This window comes from Planococcus citri, chromosome 2 (assembly GCF_950023065.1).
Source record: "Planococcus citri chromosome 2, ihPlaCitr1.1, whole genome shotgun sequence".
Classification (NCBI taxonomy): Eukaryota; Metazoa; Arthropoda; class Insecta; order Hemiptera; family Pseudococcidae; genus Planococcus; species Planococcus citri.
Window position 1 is genome coordinate 42,194,957 of NC_088678.1, and position 26,839 is coordinate 42,221,795.

Genomic DNA, 26,839 nt, shown 5'->3' on the forward strand with positions numbered 1-26,839 from the left:
CAAGCGCGTGGGTCAGAATTTTCCCACGACAGCGCCGTGGGAGAAACCTGAGCGTCGGGGTACCGATTTTAGAAAATTTTAAAATTCAAAGTTTTACTGAAAGAACTCAACTTAAAACTGGCTGCTAAAATTTTAATGGGCTGGTTCTTGAGCCAAGGGCTATTAATGATACCACTCTCCATCCAAATCCCTCCGGGGGACACTTCATGAGGTTCCCTAGTTACAAATAGGATTCGAATATCGCAAAGTTGATAATACAAATAATCTATCTTCAAATAATAAATATTTCTGATTTCTCATGTACGTATGTTATTATGTTAAGGTATGGTAGGTATAGGTATTAGATGCCGGTAGTTGAGTTTATGTAATTAAATACATAGATTAGGTACCTAAGTAAATAATTCGCTTAAATCGGCAGAATTATTGTACGGATGAAATTGCCCAGTGTACTCCTCCCACCCCCACTGACAAGCAGTCCATGTCGTTGATCGTACAAGAAATTGAATAATACATATTACGTATAACGTGTGCAGACTACAGAATTGCAGATTTATTACGTTTTGTATCTATTGGTAGAAATGAAGAAATGATTATGTCTATATTTTATTTTAGAAAAATACGCTTCGGTAGTTGAAATCGAATCGTACCTATTCGATTGCTCGATGATTTGCAATAATTCTACGCTTTATTATTTATATAAAAATATAAATGATATGTTTTATCACTGTTAGCACCGTAGGATACAAAATATAAACATAATACTTGCGCGAATTTGTACAACTTAACGTACATATCGAAACGAAGAAATGTAAAAAAAAAAAATTATTATCATAATCGTGAGATGATAATCTACAATAGAATCCGGCATCTCGTAGGTATCTAGGTATCTATTTATGAGCGTTATAAGTACAGGCATTCTTGTACACATACCTACTTCTTGGTAGTACAAAAAAAATGTGCTCAAATCTCAACATAATATTACTTACGAGAGAGGGAAAGAGATAGAACGCAATTTCCACATAACCGTCGAAACATAGCGCAGCAGAGTACGAGTACATTTGAATTTGAATAATGTAGATGTTTCGGACTGCCATGCCATGTCCAGTATTAATACATACTCGTACATACTCGTAGTATGTCCTGTATGTCTATGTACTACATCCTTTTCATAAGTATTCGTACCAGAGAGAGAGTATATAAATATCTATGTATGTGCGGTATATTAACGACCGTGAAGTTTTCAATTACACTTACACGTACTAATTTTGTTGTTTAAAATTACAGATGTACTATAAAACCGGAGATTATATCATCAGACAAGGCGCTCGAGGAGATACGTTTTTCATAATCAGTAAAGGAAAGGTGAGTTATAATTAAGATGTTTCGGGCTAAAGTTGAATTTACTTTGTACTGTGCGAGAAATTATATGCCTATTTATGTTGCATTTTGTACGTTCTATGTTCCTATAGGTTAAAGTGACCAAAAAAGATCCGAATACTAATGAAGAAAAATTCATACGAAATTTGACTAAAGGCGATTTCTTCGGAGAAAAAGCATTACAGGGGTGAGTATTTTCTCGAGATATGTAGTATAGAGTTCGGATTGGTGACAATGATGTTGATTGATTACGTATCTAATTCGAGTAATTATCGAAATCTTCCCTCCCTGATCCCTTGTGGAGAAATTCAAGTTGATAATATTTTAAAAGTACTAATTTAAAAATAGATACTCCAATCACCACAAATGTTATCAACGTTGAGTATTTTGTTGTAAAAACGTAGTTTGGTGGTCGCCATTATCAGCAGAACCATTCTGAGGGACATGAGTGTTGAGCAATCTTGTAAGGTGTCAAAGGTTGTCACACGTAGAGATAGGTGAATTGCTCCCTTCGGCGTTTTTTTAAAAATTTTTTATCGCAGTCCTCGATGGGTACCGACGATAAGAAATTCCTCATCTGCTCTCATGTGTACGTATCCTCGAAATAGGAAATCCATTTATGTTTTTAGGTGCTATTGTCTCGTGCGTTTTTTGATCAACTGAAGCAAAAATTTTGGCGAATAGCAATTTTCTTGAATTCAATAAATATTCTAGGTAGGTAGGTACATTTTTTAGACTTTTTTTTTAATCGCATCAACTTCGAAAATCGACTTTAAAATTTCCAAAATGACTTACCGAGCGTCGTTGGAAGAAAATTGAAAAGTCGAAACATTCAAAGGGAGTGAAAATAGAATTTCTTCAATATGTACGAACAAGAACCAAATTTCAGCCTCTCAGGGGTCAACTTGGACAGGGTTTTTATGGGCCAAAACATGCAAATTGCAAACCCTCGAGTTCCTTCCATCCTATTGGTCTATAACGCTAAATTTTTTGATACCTTTTTTGTTCAAACGCTGTCCTTTCGATGTACTTATTCCTATTTTGACTTTTTCAAAACGATTTTTACTCTCGTACTCTACCCACCACTGAAAATTTAGACTGGTTTGAATTTTGAGTCAAGTGATTTCCTCTCAAACTGCTCATAAGGGAACTTCGTCAACCTCTCACTTCCTTCTGGAGCGATTCGATTATGCTGCAGAAAAACTAATTTCTGCTGGAGGCTTCAGATCGTCTCGACAATGATCGCAATCGATTCAGAAAGTCAACTTTAGTTTCCTAATTTAAAATCTCAGATTTTTATCTCGTGGTTTATCATTTTTTATGAAAACCTTGCGAGTAAATGGGGCTATTTCAGCCATTTTCAAAAATTCGGTTCTGAGAGGGGTAAGTGACATGCACTTTCAGTGAGCCAAATTTCAGTCAAATCGGAGTTGACGAGGTTCCCTTGTCAGTGCTGCTGACTGCTCAGATGAGTGTCTACTGGCAAGAAAATAGCAGGAAAGCAAGAAAAATACGAGAAATTGACTTGGGTGGCAAGAAAGCAAGAAAATAGTATAGAAATTCCTTCGAAAAGCAAGAAAATTTCCAAAAAGTTCACATAAAAAATCTGAAAAATTGAAGTTATTCCACCAATTTTGAGAAATGTTGAGATCAAAAAAATTTAATCCTTTCATCAGAATTGATGTTTTTCTACTTTTTGAATGACAAATTTTCCCGAAAAAATAAAGAAATTTGCTTTTTTGGTTTTAGTAGACACTCTGCTGCTGCCGCAGCTCAGTATGTTTAAGTATCGAATTACAAATTCAAATGCCAATTTTTTGTTCATATGTAAAATTTCGAACCGAACAAAATTAGGAAAGCATACAAAAATACATCCTCAATCAGAATTTCAGATGCTAAAGTGTTTTTTTTAAAGTGAATTTTCAAAAATTAAATTTTGATCCAGAAATGTAAAATTAAAATAAAAATCCCACTTAATTGATCAAGAAAGCTTAAAGAGCCTTTCAGGATAATATAGTAAAATCAACACTTTCTCTAGTTTTGATAAAACTCGCCCAAAATGTTAGTTTTGATGTAAAAAATCATCCTAAAAAAATGTTGATTCGTTTTGGGCTCCTTGTGCATCAAGCAAAATTTCATGCTTTTATCATGAAAATGCTGTTTGCCTCTGGTCTATTTGTTTTTACCTACATTTGAGGCTCATAATGGAAAATTGTTATTTTCGTGTCTTTTCACGTATATGTTGCATAAAATTTCATTTTTTCCAAACATTTTGACCTTGAAGGTCCAAACATGGCAAAAAAATGACGAAAAGGTACGCTTTTTTGCAAGATTTTGATTTTTTTGAGCATGTTGCACCGATTTTTGAGCTCCTAAAAAACATATGCTATACCTTAGGGTATAACTGAATTTCTGAAAAAAGTTCACAGGGGATAGGTAAGGTTCTCTTCGTTTTTTTCTACGAATTTTTAAAATTTTCAACCCCCAAAAAACCCCAAATATGAAATTTTTTCACACCTGCCTAGTGTCTATTTTCTATAACCAACGTGAAATTTCAATCTACGAAGTACCCATGATTCATGGAGACTTTGTACTCGTAGGTGATTTTCAGAAAAAATCAACATGGCAGTTTCAAAATTTTTGGATCACCCCTTCCGTAGAACGAGAATTTTGAATTTTGATCTCGTTTGAAAACTAACATTTTGGGTGAGTTTCGTCAAAATTGGAGAAAGTGCTGTTTTCACTATCTTATCCTGAAAGGCTCTTGGATATGTTCCCGATTTGACGATTTGATTGCAAAAAATAGTCCTTGTCAATATGTAATGAAAATAAAAAGAAGCAAAACAAAAAACCTCTGCCAAGTCCTGGTGGAAGAGGTTGCCTGGCTTTGTCTTTTTAGGTAGTAGATAGGATTTTTACTGAAAATGACGAGATAATCTACCAATACGTGTCTGCAATTAGTATTTTTCAAAAGCCTTGACCAGCTGCTAAAGTCACGGGGCTTTTTCGAATAGCTATCTTCTAATTTAAAGCATTATTTCATCACAAATATACCCCTAAAACTTTGAGGGGGAGGGTGTCAGTGGTTTCAAAATCTTATTATTATTATTTTTTTCATTCTCTCGTATTACTAATTGTATTTTAAATAAATTATAGCCTAATATCTAAGTATCTCAGTATCAGTTGGTAATCTTGAATGTATTTTTCCTATTTTTACAGAGACGACTTGAGAACCGCTAATATTATCGCTGACGACGAAAATGGAGTGAGTTGTTTGGTAATCGATCGCGAAACATTTAATCAGCTTATTTCAAATCTGGACGAAATCAGGACCAGATACGACGACGAAGGAGTCGAAAGAAAGAAGTACGTAATCATGATGGTATTGTTCTCACTTCGCGTGTAGGAAAGATCACCGCGTGTATTTCCTATGTTGGGAAAACTACATAGAAACGTGCGAGATTAAAAAATTAGCATTTTACAAAGTCATCTAAGAACGATCAGCTTGGGATTGGGAACTTATGATTTAGTTTAGCGCGACACAAGTCGTACGGAGAAAGAATTGCGAGACAATTATTATGGTATTTCATAAACCGTCGTCATCGTGTATTTTTGTATTATAAAAAATATGATTTTAATTGACGCATGCATACAAACTTTTAAAGGATTATTAACGCTATGTCATCGATGGTGAGTTAGAAAAGTTATAAAGATTTACCGCTAATGCTACATAGGTATTAGGTATACGTAAAAATACGAGAAGAAAAGTTGTTAGATAATTTTTTTTTTTTTAGTAATTTTGCATCGTGTGTGTTTTCTTTCACTTTTCCCTCATCTGTATCATTTTTTTTTCACTTTCTTAGTTGTTTGATGTGTAATACTTTAATATGCTTTTACGCAGGCTAAACGAAGAATTCCGCGCTGTTCGATTACAAGATTTAAGAGTTATTGCCACACTCGGTGTTGGAGGTTTTGGACGCGTGGAACTTGTACAAATTGCCAGCGACTCGAACCGTTCATTCGCTTTGAAACAGATGAAAAAGAGCCAAGTAAGGAGCCAGATCCAGATCTGTGGTCTTTGTAAAAGAGTAAACTACGCGTGTAAATATTAATCTTTTTTGTTGTTTTCGTTTTTGTAGATTGTAGAAACCCGCCAACAACAACATATCATGTCTGAAAAGGAAATCATGAGCGAAGCGAATTGCGAATTTATCGTTAAATTATATAAAACTTTCAAAGATCGAAAATATTTGTATATGTTGATGGAAGCCTGCCTAGGAGGAGAATTATGGACGATATTAAGGTAGGATGGAAATCCAAACTGGCTTTCTTCGGTTCAGATTTCGATGAAACAATCGAATAAATTCGATTTATTGTCGATATCTGGTGATAGACGATTTGATGAAGGGAATGGTGAGGATTATGATGAATTTGTGTGGAGTATTTCAAGTGTAGTAAATTACACAGACACCTTTGAAAATAATTTTCGTCACGAAAGCTAATTTAAAAGTTACTTTTGCTCTATGATGATGTGAAAAAAACACCAAAATCGAAACGAAGCAAGTTTGATTGAATTTTTATGAAATATCAAAATAGTTTTTGTTGTTTGTTTTGTTGGGTAGAACTTCACCTCTTTTTAAAAAACTGTATTTATTACCTGTCGAAGGGAACCAAACAAAATTGTATTTCAAAATCTCTCAAAAGTTTTCCCATTTTAAAAATTTAGCTGAAAAAGCACCGTACCTAATATTTTACAGTTATTTCTGTAAAGTTTAAGTACTATGTAGATAGATATATTTTGATGTATGTATTTTATTTTGATTGTTCACAGAGATAAAAGTTTCTTCGACGATAGCACGACGAGATTCTACACTGCATGCGTAGTTGAAGCATTTGCCTATTTACATTCTCGTAACATTATATACAGGGATTTGAAACCAGAGAATTTATTATTAGATGTAACCGGCTACGTGAAATTGGTGGATTTCGGTTTCGCTAAAAAATTACAGGTACGTGTCGATGATTTACGATTAAATAAAATAACAGGACGAAGCGGTGGCGTGTAATAATTAAAAATGGAAAAACAAAAATTAAAAGAAAAGTAAAAGTATTCGCCGCGTGTAGTCGTTAAAAATCTCGATCGTACCCGAGTGAAATTATATGATGAATTGGTTAACGGAATATTTTTTGATGTTTGGTATAAAAAATACCTACGTGAGTAATTATTGAAGAAATGAAATTTTTGTGTTACAGCACGGACGTAAAACTTGGACGTTCTGCGGTACGCCGGAATACGTTGCTCCAGAAGTAATCTTAAATAGAGGTCATGACATTAGCGCAGATTATTGGTCGTTGGGTGTGCTGATGTTTGAATTGTTAACCGGTGATTGAATTATGAAATTCGTGTTATCAATTTTTGTCGATTTTAGGAAAATTATGTTTCGCTGTTGTTCTTCCGCTTTTAAATACAAAAAAAAATCGAAAATACAGGTCTAATAATAAATGAGCTTTGATACATTTTTTTTTTAAAATTTTGTGTACTTTTTCGCGTTTTTTTTCAAACTTTTTTGAAATGTTTATAAAACAGGTACAAAAATTGTTTGTAGTTCATTCTTTTTAATTGTTCATGGGGAAAATTTTTCAAATTCTTCATTTAAATGACTCATTTTGATGCTTAAAAATTTTTTGAGCATATTTCATTTTTTTAAATTGAGTATTTTTCGTCATTTTTCTTATTGTGTTCATATTTTAAAATCTTTTCTGGAACTTGGAGAATTTCAGCAACTTTTTTTCTTCTAAAAAAATATTGAACCAACTTTTTTTGGATTTTTTTTTCAAGTTTTGGTATTTTTTAAAATACACTTTTGAGGAAAATATTTTCAAGTCTTTTCTATTTACTTGTTTGTCAATACATTCAGAATATTAGAAAAATTTCAGTTCTAATCGTTTGAAAAAATATTGTTTTTAATTTTTTTGAATTGGTTTCCAGTTCACTCAAATTATTTGTGGTCATTCGACATTGTCTATGAAGTAAATTGCTTCCATTTTCAAAAATTTTAATACACATAATTTAGGCCTTTTTGTCTCAAACGTGTTTTTTTTCTCGAAGAGGAATTTTTTTCTTTTTGGTTTTTAAAAGTCTGAGAAAAAAATTCAATCAATTCTGAAAATTACAATACATATTATTTTGTTAGATTTTTATAGACTAAAAAAAAAAAATTATAAAATTCTTGACGTCAAGTCAGACGTTTAAAGACTTTGAAAGTAATGAACAATTTCGGACATTTTGATGTTATCATTATCAGTCTGTTTAGTTGAAATTTCAAACATATCCATGGTTTAAACTTTCCTTGGAGAGGAGACTTTGCACCATTTTGAATTCAGAATATTTTCACCAGTTTCTTTGTGATCTGAGAATTATTTAATTTTATCAAAAATCTGTTTTACTCGAAAAGAATAAAATGGTTTTTTGGTTATGATTTTCCAATTTTTTGAATTTTTTGATCATTTTTTATGCCGTTCTTTGGCGTTTTTTTTTTTCATTTTTGGAAAGATTTTTTGCCCTTTCTTTTTATTTGTTTCTCAATTCCGTAATTCGAAGGTCAAATTGTTTGCGAATATTTCTTATTGCTTGCTTTCAGTTTTTTTTTTATTTTCTTTTGATTTATTTTTTGTAAACTGTAATTTTTCGCGTTTTACTGAATGTTTTAATATTTTAGTTTTTTTTCTTTGAGAAATTTTTTGCTCGACTCTTTTATTTGATTTCTTGGGGTTTAATATCACGAACCTATCTCTATTTTTGGCCTTTTTACTACGTTTACATTTTTTCCTTCCTCTTTAGAAGTATCTTTAGTACGTACTTAATTATTTTTGTTCGGTTTTCGAATTTATTCCCAGTATTTTGATGGTCCCTTTATTTTGTCTTTTGGAAAAAAATTTCTATTCTGAAACATTACTTGGACGAATTTTTTTCAAATCCAGTAACAATTAATAATTCAGCCAACCTTCGGATATATGTGGATTTCGCCCTATTCCGATTCAAAATTTGCCTAGGTATTTTTCATGGATCTGAAAAAAATTGGTAGTTCAAAAATGAACTGATACATCGATTTCATAAAGTATAAAATGGTATTGATAAAAAAGTTTTAATCGAAAAATCTTCTTTTGTTGCAGGTACACCACCGTTCACCGGATCAGACCCGATGAAAACCTACAACATTATACTTAAAGGAATAGACGCCATTGAATTTCCTCGAAATATTACCCGTAATGCTCGGGTGCTTATTAAAAAATTATGCAGGTAAAATTGATGAAAAATCTCCATGCAGATGATGCACTATCCCATGTCTGCATTCTTATACTAATAATTTTCTCGTATGTTGCAGGGATAACCCCGCTGAAAGATTAGGTTACCAGAAAGGTGGAATTAGTGAAGTTCAGAAGCACAAGTAAGTTGTTTTCTTGAAACATGATCTTTCTTTTTAGGCTGGAATTTTTCTAAAAATATTTGTTTCGCACAGATGGTTCGATGGCTTCAACTGGGAAGGTCTACGAAATCGAACCTTGATACCACCGATTCAGCCGAAAGTTCGAAGTGTTACGGATACGAGAAACTTTGACGAGTACCCTCCTGATGCGGATGGACCACCACCGGACGATTTAACCGGATGGGACGCAGAATTCTAATCCTCACTGCCATACGAATACTACTGTGTAGTGATATCGGTGTCTTCCTTGTGTTTTTTTTCTTTTTTTTTTTCGTAAACGTGACCGTTTCCGTTTTCCCATTTTTTAAATTATTATTATTTATGTAATATTGCGAGAACAGTGTAATATGCATATCGTATTACGGAAAGAATGCTCTCAAAAGATGATTATATTGTTATCGGAGAAATAATGGCTAAATATTTCCAATTTTTACTTTTGTTTTGTAAACGAAAATTATATCACTGGTATTAAGTACATGTTTTATTTTAAGGGCTTGACCTAGTCTTAACAGTGATGTTGTGTATACCATTAGACAGTTTTTATGTTGTTTTTATGTTTTTATTAATATACTTTTTTTTTTCGCGCGCGTAAATATTAAGACTAATATTGTTGAGAAAAATGAAAGTGTATTTTGTGAATTTATACTGCAAGGTACATTTGCCAGTAAATTATTTATTAATACGGACGCGTGTGGTTATTTTTATTCGAAGAAAAAATTACAATAGAAGGAATTGGCGAGTCTGTTTTATTTTTTGATGTAGCCAAATGCAAAGGTCGATTTTAATATGAATCTTATATATTTTAAAAATGAGTTGGAAAAAATGAATTTAAATTGAGTAAAAAAACGTCTCAAGGAATCAGAAGAGTGCATTTGACTTTTGCTAGCTTATGCTACAGTTTTGATTGATATTTCATATTTGTTTAAAGTGTAGGTATATCTACTTAGCTAAAATTCCTAATTTAAACCACCATGAAACAGTATCAGGTGTCCTAAGTTCATAAATGCACATAGATACGTAAATTTTTAGTACATAAATGTATAATTCTAATTGATTATGAAGGAGGAACTACGAAGTAAGGACAGCGAAGATACTGAGTATTTTCTTTCAATAAATATTCGAATTCGAAATTCCTGGCAGAATTACTCTGAACTTCACGAAAAATTTCTGAAATAAAATAAAGTAGCATTTGATCTGCGGCCAAATCCTCATCTCAAATATTCGCTGCATTAGGGCTTAGGTGTTGGTACAAGAAGGCCTAAATTTGTAGCCAGCACTGAGCACTGAGCAAGGTACCTATGGTACCTATATAAGGTAAAGGTAAGAAATTAAATTAATTATGAAAAGAGAAAAGACTGAAAAGAGCAATATCGTCTCTTCGTCTGTGTCTGATCTCTGCAATCTGTATTGATCGCATTGATTGATGCATCAATATTTTAAGCTTGGTATCAGCCAACAGAAGCTTGGAGCTTTGGCATAAGATATGTAGATGAAATCTGTAAAATTTTGAGAAAGTTTATACAAGTACAAGTAATAAGTACGAGAGAGAAAGAAAGAAAATACAGCTTCTCTCGAAAGTCGAAACACTTTAGGTTTGTTCGTTTTTAACCAGGTTTCTTACCCGGGTAAGGTTAAATCCAGAGACCTGTTATAGGTCTTTGGTTAAATCAGGGGTAAAAAGTGGAGAGCGGAGTAAGGAGAGTAAGGAAAGTGTAGACCCGGTTAGACCGAGTAATAAAAACGAACAAACCTTTTGACTTTTTCCGTTTTCGAAATGAAAATTTCACTAGCGTTCCTAATGGAGTCAAACCGAATCGAGATTTTATGAAATGTTTTGGACTGGCTTACTACAATTAACTGGTGGTTTGACCTTCAGCTGATAACATTTTGTCCTTTCATGCTATTTACCGGTGCACTCCTCTGCCTGAATGAAATATCGCCCTTGTACGTAACAATTTCAGTCATCTAGATACTTCCGAAGAAAGAAGTGGTCGATATCACGTCGTGGTTAATTAATTTCTCTTTCAAGTTCTTCTAACAAGTAAGTACAATTTTCAATTCAATATTCTATTCATTCCAACTTTCTAAAAATAATTAAAAATATTATCATTGTATATTTTGTGTGTTCCTAAATCCGAACTCCCATCTTTCGAAATGGTGAAATTTTCCAGTGCATTGCACAAGCATGCTTTGATAGATCCGTTTTCATCTAATACGTAACTGTGCATTGTGCTCATATTTGTCTCGTCTTGACGTGCCCATCTTGACTCGTACGAATACATATGGCAATAAGTTGATCACTTTCGGTTTCGAAATCTACTTTATTGTTGGGATTCATATCCAAATACCTTGATCTTGGCAACCTTGAGTTTTCTTTTAAAGCTATTTTTGTAATCGAATAGAATCTCGGCCAAGATTTTATTTACACTCGCTACAATCCTTTCGTTCGAACGCGTTAGTAATTCAGAGTATTGCTTATCGATCTGTTCTAGACAATAATTAAAAATGGCACCCGGTCCTGAAAATATTGGAATCAACGGTTTCGGACGTATTGGACGTTTGGTATTGAGAGCAGTTATCGAAAAAGGAGGCCGAGTAAGTACCAGAGTCCTGCACGGTATAGTTAAAATAGCCGAATAACCGCCGGAGCTATCGGCTAATTCAACTACACGTTACGAACTGTAGTTAGTTTTGTCGGCGCGCGCAACCGACAAATAACTAACTATAACTACCTGCCGAGGCAGCGGTAAGTTAGCTTCGGTTCTGTTGATGTCTCATCAATACATTTTGGTGACTCATCAAACAGATAAGAAAGAAGCAAACGTTATTTTTCCGATAAGAACGCGGTATAATCGCAGGTAGTGTAGTTATTTTAACTACAAGTTAGTCAATGGTTACGTTATCTGAGTTACAAATATTAATCGCACCGGCCGGTGCGGTTATAACCTGCCGTTAGGATGACTACTAACTATAGCTATCCGCCCTGGACACGCAACTAACGCAGATAACTTTTAACTATACCGTGCAGGACTCTGGTAAGTACCAAGTACACGGTTGAACGAACTCTATTAATTATCTATTTCGATTTCGATACTAATCCTTCGTTCTTGGTACAGGTATGCGCTGTTAACGATCCATTCCTTAATGTCGAATACATGGTTTACTTATTCAAACACGATTCTACTCATGGTCACTTCAAAGGAGAAGTTAAAGCCGAAGGTGGAGCTTTAGTCATCAACGGTGAGTATTTCTCATAATTACTGATTCGGCTCGAAGTTCTGTATAATTAAACGAATCGTTTTTATAGGTTGTAAAATCACCGTTTTCACCGAAAAGGACCCTAAATCTATCCCATGGGGTAGTGTAGGTGCTAATTACGTTGTTGAATCGACCGGTGTATTCACCACCATCGAAAAAGCCTCTGTGAGTATTCGCATCACTGTCGTTGAACGCTTTACGTCGACTCTTGTTTCTGATTTAACTCTTTTAACTCTTTGTTTTTACTCAGGCTCATATACAAGGTGGAGCTAAGAAAGTCATCATCTCAGCACCCAGTGCTGATGCTCCGATGTACGTCTGCGGTGTCAATTTGGACGCTTACGATCCATCTGCCAAAGTTGTCTCGAACGCCTCCTGTACCACCAACTGTTTAGCTCCGTTGGCTAAAGTCATCAACGATAAATTCGGTATCGTTGAAGGTTTAATGACCACCGTACACGCCACCACGGCTACCCAAAAAACCGTCGACGGACCATCCGGAAAAGTGAGCTTATTCAGATAACTAATTTTCACACATGACGTAGAATTGCAAATTTTATTTAAAATCCCATCCTGTAGTTATGGCGTGACGGACGTGGTGCCGCTCAAAACATCATCCCTGCTTCGACTGGCGCAGCCAAAGCTGTCGGCAAAGTTATTCCAGCTTTAAATGGCAAATTAACCGGTATGGCATTCCGTGTACCTGTACCTGATGTTTCCGTCGTTGATTTAACCTGCAGGTGAGCTTACACATTGTAACTCTCGAGTAGTCCATCGGCTTAGAGATATTTAATCTAAACTTTTCTTTGTGTAACCTTTTTGAATGTCATACCACTTGAATACATGATGAGCGATGTGTTATCATCGTTATATTATGTACGGTTTATCAGCGTTGAAAAAATATATTCCGAAATTAACTCGATCGTACAAGTACGATTATGAGAACGTTATCAACGAATGAACCAATATTTATCGGTCATTGAGGTACCCGAGCTTTCAATATAACGGAATATTATTCTACTAGGTCGTTCGATAATTTATACCTAAATTAAAATTAAAAACCTGAAGTTTTCAATTTGAACTTCATTATAATAAACCGGTTGAGCGAGTCGATTTTGTCTCGACATTGTAACTATAAGCCTGCGAAAATTCACCACGCTCGTGGTTATAGGTTTACGTATTTTTGTAGGTATTTTTAATATTTCGCTGCGTTGAAAAAATAGCATTATTTACTCAACGTTGACCTTGACCACCATAATACGCTTAATTGGTCGAAGTATTCGTTTATAACGGGTGGATTATTTACGCGAAAGTTAATTCTCGTTTTACAGACTCGAAAAAGATGCAACTTACGATGAAATTAAGAAAGCCGTTAAAGAAGCAGCCGAAGGCCCGTTGAAAGGTATCTTGGGATACACCGAAGAACAAGTCGTATCGTCTGATTTCATCGGAAGCAACTTATCGTCGGTGTTCGACGCCGAAGCCGGTATCTCTTTGAATTCAAAATTCGTGAAATTGATTTCATGGTGAGTGCACCTTTCCGCGTGTAATCGAGTGTTTGATTGATTGATAGAGATGAATTTAACCTTGGTATTTTTTTTCTTTTTGTCACAGGTACGATAACGAATATGGATACTCCAACCGTGTCGTAGACCTTATTTCGTACATGCAATCCAAAGATCAATAATTGCAAAGAGCACTTTGAAATGAATATATACACTCTGCTTATGTTTTACTGCTTGCGCTTCTAGTGATTATTTATTACCTGTCTTTTTTTGTCGTTCTCGTAATGAATTATTTTTTTATTATTATTTAATTTAATACTTACGCAAAGATTTAAATTCGAAGTTCCATTATGTAAATTAATTTTTAAAATTATCCGTTAATCGTGCTGATTCAATGTATTATTTGCTTCGTGAGATAAAAAATATAAGCAATAATTCCTAGCTCTGTTGTTATTCTGATTAGTGATTTAAGGTCAACGTTGTTCTTTGACGTGTAGAAACTTTTGTTTGTTTGTGATGCGATTACGATGATTAAAATCAAAGATTTTGGACGTTGTTCAAAAAGTTGCCTAAGCAGACGAGGGAGGTGAAAAATTGAAGTGTAATGAGATCGATGGCAGCTAAATGGTGTGATAAATTTCTGGGGATATTAGATGATGAAAGTTATGTCTCAGTATTTGAAAATGAATTTATTAAGATTGCTGAAAATTGAGTAAAATGATGGGATGATAGTTAATGAAATTGATCGAGTCAAAAGCTGGGTACTTCGCCATGACGCCATGACTATTTGAATTTAAGTTTACGAAAATAATTTTTTTTTTTAATTCGTAACATTTTCATAATTGAACCGTTGTTATTTTGAATTTAAATTGAGGATTCTATTCACTTTTTCTATGAATAATTCAAAATTTAGGTAAACAAATGTGTGATCTGTCACGAGAAAACCAACCTAGTGTCCAAAACGTAAATTTTACAGGAAGGGCATTTGAAGTTTTGAGTCTATGTATCAGGCGATCTAAAATTTGTAGGTCCCTGAAACTTGCACCACTTTTGGCCCTCATCAGTGCCAACATAACCCGATATTTTTTTTTTCAGAATCATCACATTCAAGGTTGCCAAGTCCAATAATCGAAATTTCCCAAAATCGATTTTTTCGATTTTTTTGAATTTTTTGCCAAAAATGTTGCAAAAACTACCCGAGTATGAATTATTAATGAAGAATAAGTTATTATTATTAAATTTATCACGTTTCTGACGTTTCTTAAAAAATTTGTTCAAGCTGAAAAGAGTTGATTTTTCCAGAGTGAACCTCATTCAAATTTCAAAAAAACGGCCTAAATCCTACAAATGTGAGCCGATATCCACAAAAATTTGTATGTTGACTCCCCCGGACATACATTTCAAGAAAATCAAAAAAAAAAAAAGTTTTTTATTTTTTTTGTAGTTGCTCAATTTTTTTGACCTTAAATTTAGGGTCAAAAGAATCGTTCGCGAACGTTTTTAGCACCGCAGGCAGATTCAGCACCCTGAGTACTACCAATATCCACCATAAAAAAAATATCGATTTTTTGGACACTAAGTTGGTTTTCTCGTGACAGATCACATGATGGTAATTTAAAAAAATGAATAAAAAATTATTCTTGAAACTTGGCGTAAAAAATGTAAATAAAAACATGAAATGAAAAGTATAGGAAAATTTATTTATTATTCATTTTCTAATGCGGTAAAATTTGTTTTTGGGAGAAAGAAGATCAATCCAATAAAAGAACCTAAAGCTGGAATTTATGCTGACTAGTCAGTTCAATGATTAACTGATAAAAAATAAAATATGGAAAACTTTGTTGCATGAAAATGAATCTTGCTAAAATATGGGAAGAGTATCGCGAAGAAATCGAGCGTCCAAATTTCATTTTTTAAAATCAATTTAGTGAAATAAGTCATTCCTGAGGTACTTTATTTTAATGAAAATGTTGGAGAAATTAGAACTTTTATTGTTATCGTAATTATTTAATTACTTAGGTTTATTTGGTTCATTTATTATCTAAGTAAGTTATATTCAGCATGAAATTGCGTTGTAGGAGTTGAATAATTTTTCAGACATGAGGGAAAAATTAGGAATCAAATCAAATTGTATAGGTACCTATAATAATGCTTTGATATGGCCTCTCCTTCACTTTTGGAATAAATACTCTCGCCAATCGCTCGAGTGATCAAAATACGCGTTTTCTTCCCACGATTGATGATCCCCTCACCCAAAATCTCAGCTGTCCGGGTTAATTTTCAGCTTTTCGGTGAATTTTTGAAAATCCTTTGACTAGATAATTCAGGGTAATTATGCTTTAGAAAAATATATTTATTCATTCAAAACGATAAAAATTAGTCCTAATACAGGGTGTTCCAGAATAACCTTTCACATTTGTTTTTTTTATTACTCTGAGAGAAAAATGTTTACAAAAATTCTTTTACAACCAAAATGAAGTAGAAATATGCCGTTTTTAGACCGCATATTTGAGTTTTCATTAAAAATGAAGTTTTAAAAATTTTTCCATCGAGATATTTTCCTTCATTTTTCACACATTCAACCAAACATTTTTTCAAATTATTGAACACTTCTCTTCCAATCAGTTGCGACTCATGAACCTAGAAGCTGTTTCAGAGTCCTAGATTTATCTCAATACACTTTTGACTTGGAATAACTCCATAAAAAAAAATCGCAGGCTGAAAAGTCAGGGGATCAAGGTGGCCATTAAATTTCTGGTTCAACACGTCGACCATAACAAAATTATTTGATGACCGAAGTGCTCACGCGCTAAACATATGTGTACATCCCTGGTAGTTCCAACATGTTGGAAGGAAGTAAGTAACTCTATTACATCGCGTCTGTCTTTTAGTTTGGAACAAGAAACTCGTTTAACATTTTGCCTTACCCCTCACCGTTACTGTTTCGTTAAACACACATGGTCCCACTATACCGAATTTAGCCACGCCCAACCAAACAGTCAACTTGGCGGAGGTTTAGATGTTTCTCAAGTATTATCAACTGATTCTTTGTACACTAGAAGCGCACATTCCAATTATTCACTTCACCATTTAGATAAAAATGAGCTTCGTTACTGATGAGTAAGGAGTAAAGAGTTACAGGAACCTTTATTTTTAAAAAAGGCCTTCACAGTAAAAGCACACTGTACAGCCATCTACTTCTCCAGGGCAAAAAATAACTATTGAAACATAATTCGGCATGCTTTGGCTACCTAGAACCGCCTTTACCATTCCCCTAGCTCCACTTGAACACAGATCAGTGGTTACCAAAATGTGAAAGGTTATTCTGGAACACCCTGTACTAATACCAATCCTCCGAATCCTAATTCCATAGTCTCGAGCCATTCTGGAGCCTTCAGCGCAATTTTAGATTTCTCCGCAATATTGAAATGGCTCTAGAATGGCGAAAACTGTGAAATATGGATTTAGGGGATTCGTTTTAGTTTAGAAACAACAATTTGTTCAAATTTCAAAAAATTTTTGTGGACAGGAAATTTGTAATTTTTTTTTACTCTTTTTTGTGAATATTCTGGTTTAAAAAACTCTTGAGGTGTTCGCCTGGAAATCGATGTGAATAAAATCGTTTAACAGGTCGAGTATAAGTCATTACGTAACTTAGCTGCCCCAGTAAATTTCTGAGGAAATCGAAAATCGCGCTAGAGGCTCGAGAGTCCAGTCCAGATTGGCTCGAAAGTGTGAAATTTGGATCAGAAAACGGAGCATCACATAGAGTAAACAAAGAGGAACTTTTGTGAAATGATGTAACAATTAGGCAGATATCGCAATACTTTGATCAGATCTGATTATGTCATACGAGGTTCTTAGCGAAAAACTCATCTCATCACAGAGTAACAATTTTCATTGTAATTTGAGAACAACTTGAAACCATTTTACTCGTTGAGTGATATTCAATGATTTTGGAATCAAGATGAATTTCTCTTGAATCTCCGTAGACGGAAGTTGGTACTTTCATTCGAAGATCTCCAAACTGAATCGAATATATAGTGATCTACTCACTCCTCATTTCAATTTAAATTAATTTGAATTTCTTCAATTCACGAGACTTGTATGCTTTCCATTGAGTTCATCGCTTCCTAGAAAACAGCAAAAATACCATAACCATGGTATACAGCGCAAAGCAGCTCAAAAACTAATTGAATTAATGCACACGAATATATAAAACCTTCGACACAATTTTCAAATAAAAAAATGACGAAATTTATTAGATAAATTATAAAATAAGTACGTATTACTTGATAAACTAATACAGTCGAAATTCTGCTAAGCAATATAAAAACTAAATAAACGAAACATAATTTTTTTCAAAACGTAGGTAGGTACAATAAATTTAACAAATAGGTCAAGAAAATCTTTCGGTAAATAACAAATATGTACATTATAAAGGTAATCACGTAATAAAAATAGGTACTTCGTTTCAATCAATAATAATAATAATAGGAAATAGAAAAATAATAATATTCGCATCAAAATTCGATCGAGTACCGCTGTCGAAGTTCCCGGAAGATATGTCTGGTCACTTCTTCGGTAAAGGATTCGGAATCGATTTCGAATCCAACATAATTACGAGTACTTAAAGGACGGTACGGACGCGGCGGAGTCGTTTGATAATATACCACACATTTTGGATTAAACGCGTCGTCTTCGAACTTTACGACCACCATATTACTCTTACTTTTGTAAGTATCTATATTCTTTCTGGGATACTGGGAGTAATTACAGGAAACTCGAAGTTCCTTTCCGGTCAACACTTCGCATAATACGAAAGCTCGAACAACACCTGTTGAATACATACCATTATGATACAGAGGTTAGGTTGGTGGTCAAATGAATCTCATACAGAAAAGAGACAAAATTGAAATCATTCAAATCTTACCATTTCGCTCATTACAGAATTTATTCGCGTAACTTGGACAGCTACTAAAGCTGACTCCACAACCGAATCTTGAACGTTTTACACGACGCCAGTCCAAGTTATCTTTCAAAATTGGAGTTACATTTTCTGCGGCTGTTGCATGATACAAGGTTTCAGTCGGGCAAGCAAATCCAACAGTTAATTCGTATTGCGCTTTACGAAGCTGATACGCAGCGTTTATAAATTTATTATGGACTGCTTCAACTCTCGTGATATAGATCTGAAATCGTACAGATATGATATTCTTATTATTCATATGAGCATCGTCACATACACCTAATGAACTGCAAATTACATACAATAGAATGTATTTATGTGAACATAATTAACAGGTAGATAAATGTATATAGTTACCTCCGGCATACGTGATCTTATAGTATCGCAGACATTATCTGCAAACGATGTTGAAATTTGAGTTTTTTTGGTTTCGGCAACTTGAACAATGTACGCCATTTTATGGCATAGATCACCGCTACTACTGACGAAGAAAATCTCCAAGCGGAATGCTGATATTTATATTTTCAATCCAAAGGAAAACGAACAATATTTGAATTTGATCAAGTTTCATCAGAACATTCGAACAATAATCGCAAATCCGCGCGTTATACTTAAATTATCACAATGCACAATCAACGCGATGAATCATGTATTTCTCGTCAACAAACAAAACAGCAATAGAACACAATATAGAACAACAACAGTCGACTGTCGAAGTGTCGACATTTGACATGTATTTACTTGCACTCACACACATGTAATGTTTCGTATGTCCACTGCCACTCTCCCAGCCCAGTTCTTTTTTTTTTTTGGTGTTCAAGAAAATGCTCTACGTATTAACGAGTTGCATAACTAAGAAGCCACAAGGCATGATTTGCGTTTTTGAATTGCTTTTTTTGATAATGTTTAGGACTATGTACCTCTACCTGTGCTACCAAAGTAAAGTGATTGAATGATTGAATATGCTTAAATAATATTCAATTATTTTATATCACAAGAAGTGAATAAAATCATTGGACACAATAAATGAAAATGATATAAAAGTTGTAGCAATCCGGTACTCAGGGCCTTCCCGGGGGAGGGGAGCTCCCCTCCAGGAGTCCGGAAGATGGAAAAATTTGGCAAATTGCAATTGGCGATTGTCGCTTGTCAGTTGGCAAAAAGGTCCTAATTTAAAAAAGTAAAAATTTTGGAAATTTTAACTTAAATTCCAGCATGAATTAGTTTGTTGCCAATTAAATTTTGAAACACCAAAATTCTTCATTTTTTCAAAAAAAAAAAAAAAAACGTATTGTTCAAAATCAAGAAAAATGTTCAAAGTTTGAATCTGAAAAATAAACTCAAATTTTAAAATTTTGAACCAAAAATAAAAAGCTCTATCATTTCATTTATTACACAAGAAAACGTCGTTTTTATACCTTTCAAAATTCTATTTGGTTTATATTTTCGACCTTTGTTCAATTGAATGGTTGCGAGGAGCAAAAGAACACCAAGAAATATCATCGACGAATTGATCATTATTACTGTTACGTACCTTATCTATGTACTACCTTCACTCGCTGGGTGCTACTCACGTCTGCTACTTCATATTTTGTCATCAGACAACTCTGACAACTTCGATTTTAGTCACTCTCAGAGTTCCAGCATTTACGATTACGGTGGTTTGAACGGTAATACTTAGTTGATGATTAATCGGACTGATTTGCAATGATGTTTCAGATTTTATCTGCTATCAGTTCCAACAACCATATGATTCGAATGTTGAACGGAAGAGCATCCTGTGAGTCTGCTGGGCAGTGGACAGTACAGCTGATTACTTGTTAGGTTGTTCTGTAATCACTCAAATTTTGTGAATACAGTACCAAAGTGGATTTTTCTTCTCATGTAGTTGTTTAAATGTGTTCAGGTGTACCTACTCATTTTAAAAGTGAATGTAAGTATCGCAATGCTAAATATAAAGTTTTTTTTAAAAATTACTTACCTATAATTTTTAATTAAAAAAAAAAATTATTAAAAATTTAAATGCTTGGTAAATACTTGTCTGCCTAATTATGATCTTCCTCAAATTCATTCATCAGATGACTAATCCTGGAATTTTATTCATTTTTAAGGATATAAGTACCCTACCTGTGTAACTTATTAACGAACGACTTATTTTCATTTCAGGTCAAGTGAAAGTATAATTTGCGAGCTTGAATGAATCGCAAATTTCTTACAATCATATATTTTGACAACACATTCCCAGCAGGTATTCACTGACAAGTTTTCTAAAAATCTTTTTGAATGCATCTTTCCTCTCAAAATTGACATCGAAACGATGACGGACAAGATGCTATATAGAATGAAATTCTTTACTCGAGGCATTTAAAAATAATATCTTCATTAGACATATGACATGGCAATATTTGGTTGCTAGCTAGCATATTTTATTGAAATGTTAACCTTATATTAATGAGATTTTCTCATCCACAGATCATTAAAAATGACCAATGGACAAGCAGAACCAGAATTGTATCTTCAACCAAATTTCGACCTATCTTCGCCTCAGTTCAATCATGCACAGTTCTCAATACTTGATGCGCAGTCACAGTCATATAAGCTGAGTTTGAATCCAGTTTGTATAGTTTGTCCTGAGTGCCACCGCGAAGTACTCACGAGGACGCTTTTTGATCCATCAATCAGTCAGCATTTGTGTTGTATTGTCATGTTACTGCTTGGTTGTATGTGTTTTGCATGTGTACCTTACATGATGGATTCTTTGAGCAACGTTCGTCACGAATGTCCTCGCTGTGACGCTTATTTGGGAACTTACAAGCGATTATTATGATTTGTTGTCCTTGTTTCGCGCTTGCAGCTGGCTTATAAAGTGCATACTTACTGCGTAAGTAGGTACTTATTTAGGTAAACTCGTAATAAATTTAAGATAGCGTAGGTATCTACGGTATTCAATTTTATTCGAATTTTCTTGAGACATTTCCATCATGAACAGGTTGTCACTTTGATTTTATTTTAATGATATAAATAAAAATTTAAGTACTTAATGTAAATGTGAAATGAAAATATCTGCTCAATAAATTATTTTTGGATGAACAAAAAGTGCACTTTATAATTTAATTTTACTATTGCTTCACTAAAATATCATTTAAATTAGGTAGGGTGGATCGCAAAAAAAAAGTCAGATTTTGACAAAATTTAGAGGTCGTCTTCATTTTGAAGTCAAAGAGTAGGCATTTTCGAAGAAATCGTGTTTTTTCGCTGCAGCCCCTACCCAACTTATTTTGGAAAAAGAAAATATAGGTATATAGTGTGTATTTGAGAATCCATGTTGATTGTTGACCTATAGCAGGACCATTCTAACCTGAAATGGGTAGTGCAAATCGCTTATTTTAGGGTAAATTCGACTTCGAACTTATAATATTTTTTTTTAATATTTTGCATTAATTATTCCAAAACGAAAATACATATTTTGGAATGCAGCGGTGTCGATTTTTCGGTTATATCGTTGCCAAATTTACAAAAAATTATCAGATGTCTCGGAATTCAAAATACGAATTTACCTCAAAATAGCGATTTGCAAAAATTCTCGATTCAACCGTTCAGTAAAATCTCAAGTGGTCTTAAATTTTAACGGCTATGGTTTAGATCGACGTAGAATCTCAAAAACTAACTTTTGAAATGCACCATTAATTCTCCCACAAAAAATACGATTTTTCATTTTTTTTTTTTTTTTAAATACTATCCCTGAACTAATAAAAATTTTTCAGAGTAACTTTCAACGCAAAATGGTTCCTACAGAATTTTTGTCAAAATCTTCCGGCATCTATTTTTATTTTTTTTCGCGATCCACCTGATCCTCTCTATAGAGAAATAGGATGTCCTGCTACCGAGTACCGACCCCATGGCCTTGAGCTTTGAATAAATTATACCCATTATACCAATATGCACAGACAGAAGCAACCCATTTGAAGTTAATGCGTGGATGTTTGCCTAGTCCCTTAATTGAAAGGTTCTATAGTTCGCCTAGTTCAAGGCTCGCCAAACCGAAAAATCGTGTACGGTTTCGGTTTGGCGATCCCTGGCCAAGTGGCCGTAACCAAGTTACTGCTCACTAGAAATTTTGTTCCATTTGGCTCTACGCCAACGGCCAATGCCAACAAAATGGTTTTTCATCTTTCCTATTCCTTTTTCCAGTTTTTCCAACGAAATAATTGATACAATATGTATATAGGCACATACTAACTACTTACCAGACATTTTTTTTATTCAATCCAAATTGATCCCAATTCCGAGCAAGTTTCAGAATGAAGCATTTTTTGTATCATTTTCTTTTTAAAGATGAAATAGCCTTCCTCAGAAAGAGAAACGTGAGTAATTCTGAATTCTGATAGAAAAGTGAACTATTATTTTCTTTGCTCACTATAATTTTTTAAAATAAAAATACAAACGTGAATATTATATTGTGCTTGTATTACTTCTTACAGGGTGCACAAAAATATCGAGTACCCCTAAAAAAGTTTTCTACTAAATGTTTCGATTGGTCACAATGAATGGTAATAATGACACATGATTGATAGTTGGACTAAAGTGATTACATTCCATCAATCATATGCATCTACATATATTTCACTTCACGTTGCTGGCCATCGTAAACCTTCATGAAAAAACTTTATTTGGGGTACTCGATATTTTTGCGCACCCTGTACTGTACTGTACTTCACCGCATCACACTCATTTGACACACTCGTTGACTCGCAATTTTCCTTGTATTGGTAATTTAGTTTGAGTGGGCGCTGAGATAAAAATATAGAAAACGTACCAAGTATTCTTATCTTATTTAGCACTTTATGACATTATAATCTAAAATTAGTGAAGTGGTGTGTTTCGAGTTTCGACGTTCAATTCATTTTTTAAAAATCGTTTCTTGACGATTTAAAGCGAATAAATTCGCCACAGAATAAAATTGGATAATTTAAATTTTCTCTTGTTTCTTGGTATTGTGTTTTATGTTTTGTGCTTTCGTGTAGGTAATCGTGTTACAAACGGAGATTGGTTATCGTTCGAGTGTGATTGATATTAGGTATGACTACGCATACCTCATACCTCCCTACTTGTTGTACACGTTATCGAAGTGCTGTTTTGAGTTTTACTCGACAAATTTTGTGATTTGAACTTTGGAGAAGTAATTTCAGAGTAAAGTAAGTTGTCGCTAACATATCTTAACTATTATTATGTAGTTTCTTTAGCGAGACGTGGATAGTGGAGTGATTGAGTGAATCCTTCAACTCTTTTAATTCGATGTGTGATATCAAGAAGAACAAAGAAACGCAAAGCATGTGTGTAAAAAACGCCAAACGACTGTTGAGTCAGCAATCATAGCATGATAGATATTATTATCGTATCAGTATAACATCCGGCAGTTGGTTGCCATTTTAGTTTCTAAGAATATAGTCTAGGTAGGTAATAGGTATAGGTTAGAGGTTAGTGACGAGATGATGGTTTAGTTTTATAAAGTCAGTTGACCAATAAAGATGTAAAAACGTTATTTGCTTTTTCTCTGCTAACAGGGTTATGGGCCCAGGCAGACGTGTCGCGAAGTAAAGTAAAAAAAAATAGTAATTTGTAAAAAGTTGAGTATTGAAAAGTTCGTGTTTTAGTTCGTTTTTTTTGAAAAGTAAATTTTTGAAAAATGACGAAAGAAGATAATTTTTTCAATTTAAATAATGAAGTCGTGTTCAGAGGAAAGGACTACCATGCCTGGAAATTCAGATTGAATTCGATTTTGGAGGCCAAAAGTGTAGAACATGTTTTAACGGAAAAATGTCCAACTGATGAAGAAAAGAAAAAAGCATGGGATAAATGTGAAAAGACAGCCAGAGCAATAATAATCCAGTTGTTGAGTAATGACCAGTTGAGCATCATACAAGGTACCAAAACGTCAAAAGAAATCATAGAAAAATTGGATGGAATGTATCTAGAAAAGGGTATGTTTGGAAAATATTACTTGAAGAAACAAGTGCTGAATATGAAAATGAAACCAGATGAAAATTTAAAAACTCATTTGGTGAAATTTGAAAATTTAATTCGAACAATGCAAACCGGTTCAGAAGAAATTAAAGAAGATGATAAAATCTGCTACCTATTTATGTCGTTGCCTGATAAATATGAAAACTACATTGAGTCGTTGGAAGGAGCAAGTGAAACTGGTAAAATGACTTATGATTATGTCGTTCGTAAATTGAAAAATTTTAATGAGAAGAAAAATGCTGGAAAGGAAGAAAACGGAGAAAATAGTGCAGTTTTTCTAACCAATTCTCAGTCCAATCAAGGTCGAGGTCAGAATCGAGGTCGAGGTCGTTCTTTTCATGGTGTTCGTGGATCAAATAATTTTCAAAATCGTAATTTTTCCAATGGTGCAGAAAATTCAAATTTTCCCAATGGTGCTGAAAATTCGAATAATTTTCCCAGAAATCAGAATAATTTCAATTCGAGAGGAAGATCAAATTTTCGTGGAAGAGGTCAGAATCAAAGTGTCCAGTGCCATAAGTGTGGGAAATTTGGCCATTTCAAAGCTGAATGCAAATCAGATAAGCAGTGTTTCAATTGTAAAAAATTTGGTCACCTGAAATCAGAGTGTTATTTCCTGGACAGAAATTCAAATGCAGGTGGTTCCAGTCAAAATCAAAGCCAAAATAAAAGAGAGGAAGTCTTGTTTTATTCAAATACGGAGGTGGAGGAACCTATGGCTTTAACAAGTTCGTCATCAAGCAACAAAATAAAATTCTATCTTGATTCTGGATGTTCCGAGCACATGGTGAATGATGACAAGTATTTTTCGTCAATGACAGTTCTTCAAAGTCCGATTAATATCAACGTTGCAAAAGATAAACAACAGCTATCAGCTTCAAAGTATGGTACAGTTAGAATAAAATTGCATAATGATATACCATGTAATATTAATGAGGTTTTATATGTGCCTGGTTTACGTATTAATTTATTATCTGTGTCAAGATTGGAGGATAATGGGTTTACTATTGTGTTTGCAAACAAAAGGGCTCTTATTAAAAAATTTGATAAAATTTATTGTACTGCTGAAAGGAAGGGTCGTATGTATGAACTTATTTTTGAAACTTATTTACCAGATATTATTCAGGCTAATGTTACTGATGCTGTTGCTATTGATATTCATAAGAAATTTGCTCATTTGAATTTTGATTCCTTGAAGGAATTATTTGAAAAAGGTATGTTGAAGAATACTGGAAAAATTAAATCGGAGATTTTTTGTAGAGATTTTTGTGAAAATTGTGTTTTGAGTAAGCAAACGAAAAACCCTTTTGTAGGTACATCTCCGAAGGCCACTCGCCCCCTTCAAATTATTCATACTGATTTGTGTGGTAAAATAACACCAGCTACCTATGATGGGTACAATTATTTTATGACTTTAATTGATGATTATACTAATTATACTGAAGTTTATTTGTTGAAAGAGAAGAGTGAGGCGTGTGATATTTTTATAGGATTCCATAAACGAATGACTGCTCTGTTTAGTGGTGTAAAAATAGCAATTTTGAGATCAGATAGGGGAGGCGAGTTTATGTCAAATAAATTTAAAAAGTATTGTTTCGAGAATGGTATTAGGCAGCAATTTACTGCAGGTTTTTGTCCTCAGCAAAATGGAAAGGCAGAACGTTATAATAGGTTGATAATTGAGAGAGGTAGGGCTTTGCTGTGTGAATCAAAATTGTCAAAATCATTTTGGGGAGAAGCTGTGAGGAGTGGTGTGTATATTATGAACAGGAGCCCAACAATACATGGAAAAACGCCTATAGAGTTGATGTTTGGATACAAACCAGATTTTGAAAGAATTAAGATGTTTGGTTGTGTGGCTTATAATTTTATTAACAAGCATGAGAGAGAAAAATTCGATGATACCAGTAAAAAGTGTATTTTTATAGGCTACTCGGAAAATGCTTATAGGTTATGGAGCATTCGTGACAAGAAGGTTATATTAGGTAGGCATGTGATGTTTAATGAGTCAGAAAATATCAAGGATGTAGCAGCTGATAAAAACGAATCTAAAAATATACCTTATGTATTGGAAAACGATAGCAGTGACGAAGAGCTAGAAATTGATGATGTAATCGATAATGAAAATAAGCATGTTGAAGAAGAAAGAGAGCCGACTCTAGCTGAAACGAAACCTAAGAGAAATACCAGCATGCCTGCTCGTTTTAAAGATTACCAAG

The 26,839-nt window shown here is 33.8% G+C and overlaps 3 protein-coding genes across 6 annotated transcripts in view; 2 read left to right on the forward strand and 1 right to left on the reverse strand.

Annotated features, from left to right (window-relative positions):
- for (cGMP-dependent protein kinase for) overlaps positions 1 to 9,550 on the forward strand; it is a 90,355-nt gene extending 80,805 nt beyond the window's left edge. For all 4 annotated transcript variants that reach the window (XM_065350271.1, XM_065350270.1, XM_065350272.1 and 1 more), the window contains 10 exons: positions 1,285 to 1,362; positions 1,470 to 1,564; positions 4,597 to 4,743; positions 5,279 to 5,426; positions 5,517 to 5,680; positions 6,209 to 6,386; positions 6,631 to 6,760; positions 8,551 to 8,677; positions 8,763 to 8,825; positions 8,898 to 9,550. In XM_065350271.1, the coding sequence (XP_065206343.1) occupies positions 1,285 to 1,362; positions 1,470 to 1,564; positions 4,597 to 4,743; positions 5,279 to 5,426; positions 5,517 to 5,680; positions 6,209 to 6,386; positions 6,631 to 6,760; positions 8,551 to 8,677; positions 8,763 to 8,825; positions 8,898 to 9,063 (1,296 nt within the window). In that variant the 3' untranslated portion in view covers positions 9,064 to 9,550. The remainder of the gene's footprint in view (positions 1 to 1,284; positions 1,363 to 1,469; positions 1,565 to 4,596; positions 4,744 to 5,278; positions 5,427 to 5,516; positions 5,681 to 6,208; positions 6,387 to 6,630; positions 6,761 to 8,550; positions 8,678 to 8,762; positions 8,826 to 8,897) is intronic.
- A 1,218-nt stretch (positions 9,551 to 10,768) lies between these two features.
- Positions 10,769 to 14,068, forward strand: LOC135835836 (glyceraldehyde-3-phosphate dehydrogenase 2-like). The gene is made up of 8 exons (XM_065350277.1): positions 10,769 to 10,905; positions 11,357 to 11,459; positions 11,981 to 12,104; positions 12,172 to 12,287; positions 12,373 to 12,627; positions 12,702 to 12,862; positions 13,454 to 13,648; positions 13,737 to 14,068. The coding sequence occupies exons 2-8, from the start codon at positions 11,370 to 11,372 to the stop codon at positions 13,807 to 13,809; spliced, it is 1,014 nt and encodes a 337-aa protein (XP_065206349.1). The 5' UTR covers positions 10,769 to 10,905; positions 11,357 to 11,369; the 3' UTR covers positions 13,810 to 14,068.
- Positions 14,069 to 17,860: 3,792 nt separating this feature from the next.
- On the reverse strand, positions 17,861 to 19,413 carry LOC135835838 (uncharacterized). Its single transcript, XM_065350278.1, has 3 exons — positions 18,954 to 19,413; positions 18,561 to 18,819; positions 17,861 to 18,464 (listed from the first exon to the last, which is right to left on the reverse strand). Exons 1-3 carry the CDS (start codon positions 19,050 to 19,052, stop codon positions 18,151 to 18,153), a joined length of 672 nt encoding a protein of 223 aa, XP_065206350.1. The 5' UTR covers positions 19,053 to 19,413; the 3' UTR covers positions 17,861 to 18,150.
- Positions 19,414 to 26,839: the final 7,426 nt, after the last annotated feature.